Source organism: Arvicola amphibius, chromosome 1 (genome assembly GCF_903992535.2).
Source record: "Arvicola amphibius chromosome 1, mArvAmp1.2, whole genome shotgun sequence".
In the NCBI taxonomy this organism is placed as follows: domain Eukaryota; kingdom Metazoa; phylum Chordata; class Mammalia; order Rodentia; family Cricetidae; genus Arvicola; species Arvicola amphibius.
Genome location: NC_052047.1, coordinates 151,905,245 through 151,916,562, shown reverse-complemented (window position 1 = coordinate 151,916,562; position 11,318 = coordinate 151,905,245). Strand labels below are relative to the sequence as shown.

At 41.4% G+C, this 11,318-nt stretch overlaps 1 protein-coding gene across 1 annotated transcript in view; it reads left to right on the top strand.

The window, feature by feature from the left end:
* Window positions 1-11,318, top strand: part of Ttc9c (tetratricopeptide repeat domain 9C) — a 13,251-nt gene extending 1,933 nt beyond the window's left edge. Inside the window, exons 2-3 of the mRNA XM_038323005.1 lie at window positions 5,448-5,630; window positions 10,620-11,318. Of these exons, the coding sequence (XP_038178933.1) occupies window positions 5,448-5,630; window positions 10,620-10,714 (278 nt within the window). The 3' untranslated portion in view covers window positions 10,715-11,318. The remainder of the gene's footprint in view (window positions 1-5,447; window positions 5,631-10,619) is intronic.

Here is an 11,318-nt window from a genome sequence, read left to right as displayed (position 1 = left end):
AAGGACATTGGATAATTAGTATCTTCCATTTCCCTATGGCTTTGTATGAAGATAGAACAGTTCTGCTAGGAATAACCTTAATTGATGAGAGACCTTTTAGTCTTTTCTATGATAGACAAATCAAGCTTAGAACTAATTAACTTAATATATAGTAGAGTAAGAAATTCTAAAAATGCAAACTGAGGATATATATATATTATCAGGAGCGGTTATGTTTCCTACTGGTTGCTTTTTTAAAATTGTTTTGATTTTTCTTGAGTCTCAGTATGTAGCCCAACCTGGCCTGAAACTCACTTTGTAGACCAAACTGGCTCCAAACTCCTGGCAGTCTTTATGCCTCTGGCTCCCAAGTGTTAAGATTATAGGTGTCAGCCTCCACATCTGACTGCTAATTTTAAAAATATCTTTGTGGACGGGTGGTGGTGGTGCACACCTGTCATCCCAGCACTTGGGAGGCAGAGGCAGGAGGATCTCTGTGAGTTCAAGGCCCGCCTGGTCTGCAGAGCGAGTTCCAGGACAGACTCCAAAGCTACACAGAGAAATCCTGTCTCGAAAAACCAATTGTGTGTGTGTGTGTGTGTGTGTGTGTGTGTGTGTGTGTACATATCTTTGTCATCTCTGTGAGTTTGAGGCCAGCCTAGCCAGAGCTTCATAGAAACCCTATCTCAAACAACCAAACAAGTGAATACACATACATATACACACATACATACATATAAAAATAAAGCACTCTTAGATGTATAAACTTAAATATGTATACACACACATATATTGCATGCACACATACAAGCCGCGTTGGAGTGGAGCTGTGCAACTCAGGGCCTTGCGCATGCTGACCAAAAACTGTGCCACCAATCTACAATATCAGCACTAAAAAATTTTGAAATTACAATACTCCTTAGTTATGATAAAAGCTAAGGGTATTTTTTCCCAGTGTGTCCAGCAATAATTTTGGGACTCAAATAATAGTAATTATAGTGGTGTTTTGTTTGTTTCTTTTTGCAACAATGTCTGTGTAGCTCTGGATAGCTTAGCTGACCTTGAACTTGCCTGCCTCTGCCTCCAGAATGCTGGAACTAAAAGCATTCATAGCCCATCCCCTAATAGTAGCTGTTTTAACTTAACTCTGATTAACAGTTATTAAATGCTGAGGATTAGCAGTATAACACGACAGATAACAAGTCCTATATTCATGAAACAAAGGAAATAACATGGTATATCTTACAGTAAGTACTGCAGAGGAGACTGAGATGGCTTGGTGCTTTCTACCTGTAATTCCAGCACTGGGGAGGTCCAAGTAGAAGAGTGGCTTCAAGTCTGAGGTCCAGGCTAGCCTGGGATGTATGGTAAGACCCTGTCTCAAACAAGTAAGAATAAACTGGAAAATGGAAGTAGATAGAGTCCTGACATGTTCGATTTAAGAAAGGATGGCTCTATAGGATTCATAGATGTGACATTTATGACATGATCTATGTTAAGGGTCATAATTCTTCCAGATTAGTCTAAGGAAACTAGAACTAATCTAGCAACAAGTAGATTTAAAATTATACCCCGGCAAACAGTCTTAATTCCCGGAGCTTAAATTCTTATTGCAGGATACTGGCATTATTTAATCATTGTTCGATCTCAGTTGCTACCCCTGTGAAGATCAGTCAAGTCTTATATCCTACTGTACTTTCCCTAAGCTGCTAAAATCCTAGCTCATAGCTGGGGCCCAAAGGTATAGTGGGACAATAGGATTTAGTGCTTTATATCTTAGCTTTTATCACTTACTAAGCTGTTAAACTCAGATCCTTCTCTAAGTTCAAAAATCTCTGCCTTCTAAAGTCTATAAAAGTAATTTCCTCTGTTTTGTGGGTTGTTGTTGGGTCTCCTACCTAACCAAGCCTCCATCTCCTAATGGCCAATATTACAGAAAGGTATTTCTGTAAAATCGATTTCCATATATCCCCCATCAAACTGGGGGATATTATTTAGACTAAACAAGGCTAGAAAAATGACCCAATAGTTAGGAACACTGGCTAATCCAACAGAGGATCAGAGCTTAATTCCCAGTACCCATATGGTGATTTACAACCATTTCTAACTCTAGTCCCAAGGGATACAACACCCCCTTTCTCACCTCCTCAGACATCAGGCACACATATGGTTCACATACATAAATACAGACAAAACACTCATACACATAAGAACATATATCTTATGAAAATAATCATCAAAATACCTTCCTTGTTCTTCTTAGTCCTTAGTTTAATGTTTGAACATAGTTAGTGATAGGTATATAGTTATCAGTTAAAGTAATGAAGCTAAAATGCTGGATTAATTGACCTGTGGAGAATACCTTGTGAAAAGTCTGCTTGGTGTGGGGGTGTTGTAGCAGGGATGCAAGTAGAGTCCAAGCTTGTTATTGATTTCATTATACCTGAATCAACCATCTGAGCATGATTTAACTTTAATATATTTATTCCAATAGCTGTGAAATAGGGTATATCTTTCCCTTTCTTTTTTTAACTTAGAAAATATTTGTTTGGTTTTTGGGGGGTGGGGTTTCAAGACAGGTTTTCTCTTTATAGCCCTGGCTGTCCTGGAACTCACTCTGTAGACCAGACTTGTCTCGAACTCAGATATCCACCTGCCCCTGCCTCCTGAGTGCTGGACTTAAAGGTTTGTGCCACCACACCCAACTATTTATTTTTAATTATGTGTATGTGTTTATGTGGGTATGTGTACATGTCAAGGCAGATGCCTTTGATGTCCAGAAGAAAGCATCAAATTTGCTGGAGTTTTAGTTTCAGGTGGTTGTGAACCATCTAGTGTGGGTGCTTGAAACCAAACTTGGGTCCTCTGCAAGAGCAATATGTGCTCTTAATCACTGAGCCACCACTCCACCTCTGTTTCTGTCCCACTAGGTCCTGCAGCCATTTAGTCACAAAGAAACACACAGAAGTCTACATTAATTATAACCTGGCTGACCTAATAGCTCAGGCTTTATTAACTAATACTTACATCTTAAATTAGCCCATAATTCTTGTCTGTGCTAGCCACATGGCTTACCTTTTATCAGTGAGGCAATCTCACCTTGCATCCTCTTGGTCTGGGTGATGACTGCAGACCAAACCTTTCCTCTTCCCAGAATTCTCCTGTTCTGGATGCCTTGCCTATACTTCCTGCCTGGCTACTGGCCAATCAGCATTTTATTAAACCAATACAACTGACAAATCTTTACAGGGTACAAGATCATTGTTTCACAACACACCTCCTTTACATTTATTTTTGGTGGTGTTGGGGACTGAACTCAAGAGTCTCAAGTATGCCAGGCAATCAATCAGTTTGCTAAGCTAAAACCCTTCTTTAAGGCAGAACACTGTCTTGAACATTGCTTCCTAACCAAGATTTAGTCTGGGTTCCATTAATCAGCCAAGAAAATAGTGTATTAATACTATATGATGTTGTTGGAAATGAGGTTGGCATGGTGGCACAGAACTGTAATCCCAGTACTGGAAGCCCGAGGCAGGAAGAACAAGGAGTTTGGGGCCATGCTGGAGTTTCAGGACTGCCTGAGCTACAAAATGAGAACCTGGCGGTCTCAGTCAGTACTACTGCTGTGTAGAGACAACATGACCACCCTTATAAAGGGCTTGCTTACAGTTTCAGAGGTCTAAGTCCATTGTCATGGTGGGGAGCATGGCGAAATGCAGCAGACATAGTGTTGGGAGGTAGCTGAGTGTTCATTTTCTGAATCGGAAGGCAGCAAGAAGAGAGAGAACCACTAGGCCTGATTGTAGGTTTCTGAAACCTCAAACCCCACCCCCAGTGACACACTTCCTCCAACAAGGCCACTCCTAATCCTTTCAAATAGTGACATTCCCTAACCATTTAAATACATGAGCCTGTGTAGACTATTCTTACTCAAACCACCACACTGACTCAACAAAACCAAACTAAACCCTGGGTGTGTAGATACATGCCTGTAATTCTACTGACTGGGTATGTGGAAACAAGAAGATATCATCTTCCAGTATATAGAGGATTCAGAGCCAGCTGCAGCTGTACGAGACCCCCTACCTCAGAACACTGTGAAATAAAAAACAAAAAATGACAGGACTTGGTTCAGATTTCATGCTCATTTCACTTACAAGCTCTGAGATCTTGGGCAAGTTGCTTATCTGAGCCTGGATTTTTTTCTATCAGTTAAATGGAGACGAACACTGATTTTGTACTGTGGATGAAGAGATAGAATAGCTTGTTCTTTCCTCACATAATGGCAAGCATTAACAATGCTGCAGTATAAGACCTGATGAGACCAAGAAGTTAGGACACAGCACTAGATAGAAGAGATACAATGATGAGTTTCATTTGATCCCCAGCACCAAAGAGAGGGAGGAAAAGGGGAGGGTAGACTGTGAGAGAGGGCCTCCTATAGTAGCCTAGATGGTCTTAAATTCCCCGTGTGGCCAAGTGTTAGTCACTGTTCTATTACTGTGAAAAGCCATCATGACCAAGGTAATTCTTACAAAGGAAAGCATTTAATTGGAGGCTCACTTACAGTTTCAGAGGCTTAGTCCATTATCATCATGGCAGGGAGCATGGTGGCCTGCATGGCATTGGAGCAGTAGCTAAAAGCTACCTTCTGATCTACAGGCTGCAGGAAAAGTGAGAACTGGGCCTGGCATGGGTTTCTGAAATCTCAAAACCCACCCCCTACAGCAACAGACTTTCTCCAACAAGGCCACACCCTCCTACTCCTTCTCAAATAGTGCTACTCTCTGACGACCATTGGTAGTCAAACCACACACTGAAGTGACCGTAGAGTCCTAATCCTTAATTCCTAGAATCTCTACCTCTCAAGTGCTGGGATTACAGATGTGTACACCATGCCATGCTTGAGAGAGTATTGAAAGTATGGAGACTGGAAAGATGACTTCCCAGTTAAAAGTGCTTACTCCTCTTACAGAGAACTTGGGTTTGGTTCAGCACCCATATAGCAGCTCACAGTCATCTGTAACTCCAGTTCCAGGGCAGCTGATGCCTCTGGGACCACCTTGGGCTTCTGCATGCATATACATACATACATACATACATACATACATACATACACACACACATACACATAAAATGAAATAAATAAACTTGATGTATTTATCTTGTTGCATGTGTGCTCAAGCATGACACTGTACACATGTTGGGAACGTCAGAGGAAAACTTGGGGGAGTCAGTTATCTTCTTCCCAAGAAGCAAACACATGTCATCAAGCTTGTTGGCAAGAACCTTTACCCACTAAGCCAGCTTGTCAGTCAAAACTTTTATATCTCCAGTTCCTAGATGAGGGTATGGGTATGGGAGACACTTTAGAATTAGTTGAATAAACGAATACTGGGGAATGCCTTGAGTTGGCTAGTGGAATCTCCTATAAGCCTACCTTCTCTCCTTTTAACTTGATCCATTAGCCTGTCTCCTCCAGATGGAGCCAGTGAACTATGAACGAGTGAGGGAATACAGTCAGAAAGTCCTAGAACGACAACCTGATAATGCCAAGGCCTTGTATCGGGCTGGAGTAGCCTTCTTCCATCTGCAGGACTATGACCAGGCTCGGCACTACCTGCTGGCTGCTGTCAATAAGCAACCTAAAGGTGAGTGAAAGGAAAATTAAGGTGGTGAGCATATATAAAATTGTTCTGTTGTTAATATAAAGAAATGATTAGTGTTTAAGGAGATGACAGCACTAATTGCTGTGCTCTAACACTACACACTGTATATGTCATGTATTGAATTATATCCAGTATTCCTGTTAATATGTACAGGTATTACAAATAAACAGAAAAAACTTCTTAAAGAAAAAGAAGAAGCCGAGAAATAGTGATGCATGCCTTTAATCTTTAATCCCAGCACTTGGGAGGCAGAGGCAGGTGGATCTCTGTGAGTTAGGCCAGCCTGGTCTACAAGAGCTAGTTCCAGGACAGGCTCCAAAGCTGCAGAGAAACCGTCTCAATAAAAGAAAAGAAAAGAAAAAAAGAAAAAGAAGAGGTGGGAATGAATATATATAGCTTAGTTGGCTTAGTTGGTAGGCATGCACAATGCTCCAGGTTCAATCCCTAGCATTGCATAAAAGCATACATAGTGGTGCACATGCCTGTAATCCCGGCACTTGGGAGATAGAAGCAAGAGGGTCAGAGTTCAAGGTTAGTGAGTCTGAAGATGATCTGGGCCACATGAGATCCTGTCTCAAAGCAAAACTGTTTCATGATGGGTGGTGGCGGCGTATATTTTTTATCTTAGCACTCAGGCAGAGGCAGGTGGATCTCTGACTTCAAGCCCAGCCTGATCTACAAGTTTCAGGACAGCTAGGGCTACACAAAGAAACCCTGTCTTGAAAAACAAAGAATCTATCCTATTGAAGTCGTACCCATTGAAAGGAAATTTATTTAATGTTTTCAAGAGTTTTTGTTTTGTTTTTCAGGACAGGGTTTCTCTGTAGCTTTGGAGCCTGTCCTGGAACTACCTCTTGTTGACCAGGCTGGCCTTGAACTCACAGAGATCCACCTGCCACTGCCTCCCCAGTGCTGGCATTAAAGGTATGCTGCCACCACCTGGCTTCAGATTTTTTTTTTTTTTTTGTCTTTTGAGACAGGGTTTCTCTGTAGCTTTCTCTTCACCCTCAATTTTTAACTTTTTAAAAAACAGATACTACAAGCCAGATAAAACATCCCAGGAGGGCCTGGTGGTGGTGGCACATGCCTTTTATCCCAGCATTTGGGAGGCAGAGATAGGTGGATCTCAGTGAGTCTGAGGCCAGCCTGGTCTACAAGAGCTAGTTCCAGGACAGGTTCCAAAGCTACAGAGAAACCCTGTCTAAAAAAAAAACCCAAAAAACAAACAAACAAACAAAATCCCAGGAGGAAGTGGGGAAATGGTCATGAGATTCCTAGCTGAGGTACATGCCTTTGATCCAAGCACTTGGGAGGCAGAGACTGGAGGATCTTTGAGTTTGAAGCCAGCCTGGTCTACAGAATGAGTTCTAGGATAGCCAAGGTTACACAGAGAAACCCTGTCTTGAAAAACCAAAAAAAAAAAGAAGGAGGAGGAGGAAGAGGAGGAGGAGGAGAAGAAGAAGAAAAAGAAATTCACAGCCGAGGAGCTGAGTTGATAGCTGTTGAAGGGAGAGTTAGTTTTCTTTAATGATGTTACCCCCTTGTAGGTCACCCACACTCCAGGGCAGGCATCATTCCCGAGAGTATCTAGGCAACACAAACTAGACTAGATGGGGTTGGGAAAAGAAGAAAGCTTAAACTTGGATGGGGTGGGAGTTTGAGGGCAGGGTAGATAGGAGGGGAGGAGGGGAGTATGATGAAATGTAAAATTCTCAAAGAATTAATCAAATATTTTTAAAAAATAGATAATATTCATATATTTAAGAAAGTGAGCTGGGTGGTGGTAGCTCACATCTTTAATGCCAGTACTTGGGAGGCAGAGGCAGGCGGATCTCTGTGAGTTCAAGGCCAGCCTGGTCTACAAAGTGAGTTCCAGGACAGCCAGGACTGCTAAAGAAACTTTGTCACGAAAAACAAAAACAGAGAATGTGTACAAAAATGTGCACATGAATAACTTTTCCACTTCTGTGGCGTTTTTGATTTTGTTTTTTGCTTACTTTGTGTGTGGAGGGGTGGGATTTTGCAAGCCACAGCAGTCTAGAGGACAGCCTGTAGAAGCTGCTTCTCTCCTTCCACCATGTGGGTGGTCTGCAGCTGCATCCTTAGTGCCAGCCACCGTGAGGAATGCTAGGATTATAGTTTCTTACCACCTCATCCTCAATACTTTGTCCTTGTTTCCACAGGAACACAACTATTAGTTCTGTCTGCATCCTTAGGAATATTTATGCTTAAATGGGCATATTCATACTCCCTGCACCAGCTCTCTCTATATGTGTGTGTGTGTGTGTGTGTGTGTGTGTGTGTGTGTGTGTGCTTGTTTGTTTATATTGCTGTGCTATAGATCAAACTCAGGGCCTGTATATAAAACACACCTGTCCCCTTGCTGTGAACCAGACTCAGGACACTACCTACCAGGTGCTATACCCATGTAGTTGGAATTTTCTTTGGCCTGTCAACCAGTTCCCAAATAAAGACATGGAAACTTATTACTAATTATGAATGTTCATCTTTAGCTTAGTCTTGTCCCACTAGCTTTTTTTTTTTTTTAACTTAATTTAACCTGTTTCTATTCATTTCTGTTTTCCCTTGGGGCTTTTTACCTTTCTTTCACTCTCTATGTCCTAAGTTCTTGCTTTCTCTGTGTCTGTCTATCTGGCTCCTGGCATCTTTTTGTTTGAAGCCTAAATTCCTCCTCCTACTTACTCCTCTTGCACAGAACCCTGCTCATACCTCCTCCCTCACTATTGGCTGTTCAGCTTTTATTAGACCAATCAGCTGCCTTAGGCAGACAAGGTAAAATAGCAACACATCTTTACATAGTTAAACAAATATTCTGCAACATAAACAAATGCAGAACATTTTTACAGTAAACAAATGGAACACATCTTTGCATAGATAAATATTCTGGAACATACCCATGTCCTTATTGACTTAACCAATTTATTTATATTGAGGTTTGTGAGACAATCTCACTCTATAACCCAGGCCAGCCTGGAGCTCTATCTATCGCCCAAGCTGGCACTGAACTTGTGAGTCGAGTCACCTGTGCTGGCCTTTTGAGTACTGATGTTACAGGTGTGTGTCACCATGGGGATTTTAAGAACGTCTTCTTTTTTCTTCTTCTTCTTTTTTTTTTTTTTTAATTTTTGGAGGCAAGGGTCTCATGTAGCTCAGGGTCATCTCAAACTCAATTCGTAGCACAGGCTGGCCTTGAACTTCTAATCCCCTCCTCTCTATTTCCCAAATGCTGATGTTACAGATACATGCCACAGTACCCAGCCTAGGAACTTTGTCTTAAAGCCTCCCTACCTTTTAAAGAGTATGTTAGTGAATCCCAGTGAATGAACTTGATCATCGTCATTTAGCCTGCTCTCCAGATAGGAGCTGGCCTTTGCTTTAGCTATTGCCTTATCTTTTAGCTCAGCTAACTCCAGGTGTGACCTAGAAAAAGAAACCACTGACTGGGAAAATTTCAGATTTGGCACTTTCAGGACAGAAAGGAAACTGTGAAGCAGATGGCAGGTTCATTTCTGTGTTGGTTGGTTTAACACTGAATATTGTTTCTCTCTTTTTTTTCTTCTTTTTCAAGACAGTGTTTATCTGTGTAAACCTGGCTGTCCTGGAACTTGCTCTGTAGACTAGTCTGGCCTCAAATTCACTGCCTCTGCCTCCGGAATGCTGGGATTAAAGGCCTGCGCCACCACTTCCTGGCTTTTTTTCTTCTTCTTCATTTATTATGTATACAACATGCTGCCTCCATATATGCCCACACACCAGAAGAGGGTGCCAGACAGATGGCTGTGAGCCACCAGGTGGTTGCTGGGAATTGAAGTCACGACCTCTGGAAGAGCAGCCAGTGCTCTTAACCTCTGACCCATCTCTCCAGCCCCCCTTTTTCATTCTTAAAACAGCTATTGGAGGCTAGTAGCAGAGGAACCCCAAACATAACAGTGCAATAAAACTTTTCACTAATTTAAATGAACGCTAAAGCCACTATGAAGTAATGAAGGTCTATGAGCCATTTGTTTTTGTTTCTTGACTTCAGGTATACAGAGGAAATGCTACTAAGTGGGCACAGTGGCACCTATCTTTAGTCCCACCTATTATGAGAGGCTGAGGCAGGAGGGTCACTTAGCCTGTAAGTTCAAGACCAATCTGGGCAACACAGCAGACTATATCTTTAAAAATAATAATAATAAAAAAAAATCCAAAAATAGCCAGCCGGAGGTGTCATACGCCTTTAGCTCCAGCATTCACAGAGATAGGCAGATTTCTGTGAGTTTGAGGCCAGCCTTGTATATACACAGAGAGTTCCAGGACAGCCAGGGTTACACAGAGAAACCCTGTCTAGAAAAAAACCAAAACAAACAAAAAATTAGAAAAAGGCTGAGGATATAGTCCAGGTGGTGGGTTGCTTGTCTGGATCCCCATCAATGAATATGAGTGATCAATGAATGAGTTCATGACTATAATTCCTACACCTGGGAGGTGGAGGCAGGAGGACTATGAATTTGAGATCAGATAGAAACAAACAAACAAACAAAAGTTAGCTCTGACTTATAGAGATTTTGTTTATTTATTTAAGTCATAATTTTAAGATAGGTGAATCAGCAAGGCTATCTTTAGGTACAAATCAGATTCAAAGCCAGCATGGGCTACAAGACTTTCAAAAGAAAGAAAAAAAATTGTCTGGCAGTGGTGGCACACACCTTTGGTCCCAGCACTCAGGAGGCAGAGACAGGCAGATCTCTGAGTTTGAAGCCAGCCTAGTCTACAGTTTTGAAAAAAAAAAAAGTAATTCACGGTGACATAAATTAAGTAACAGGACTTATTATTCCATGGAGTAATTGTGATACATTCAGATTCAGATTTTGGAGAACTAGAGTAACTGGGAATGTTACCAGTGCTCTCTGGTCCACGGGGTCATTGTGGTCTGTCTGTAATTGCCTTTCTTCTTTGTTGTCTTTAAAGATGCCAATGTCCGGCGATACCTCCAGTTGACACAATCAGAACTCAGCAGCTACCACAGGAAAGAGAAGCAGCTGTATCTGGGCATGTTTGGTTAATGAAGAAAAAAGATGCTTCTCTACTTGAGCTCAAGTAGACCACTAAAGACCCGTCAAGAGAAACCTGAACCTCAGCAAGAGAAATTCACCCTATACCTCTGACCCAGGTGGATTTCTATTTTTCCTGTTCTGCACAAGCTCTTTGCTACTTAGGCCGTCTGCATCCTTTATTGTCTATCCCTCAGTATGGCTGGCAATCCATATTATTTGCCTTGAGAAATCGACTAGAAAGCTTTCATACACTGTGGATGCAATCAACTATATTTGTGATGTAGATAAGATGAGATGGTATTAGATATGTTCAGATAAAGAGGAGAAGGCCAGTGAAGGATAAAATAATAAGGATAGGCAGAAAGGAATCTTTTACTGTTTCCTCAGATGCCTTTGTTTTTCCCAGTGGGAAATATATATAATTTGTGAAACTAGATAAATATAAATTGAGCCCAAATATATTTACATTAAAGATTTGAAATTAAACATTTTGGGGCTAGGATTTAGCTCAGTGGTAGAATGCTTGCCTGGCATGTACAAGGCCTTGGGTTTGATTCCCCAGTGTTGCAAAAATAAACTAAACAACAACAAAATCCAACTTTTATTTAAATTG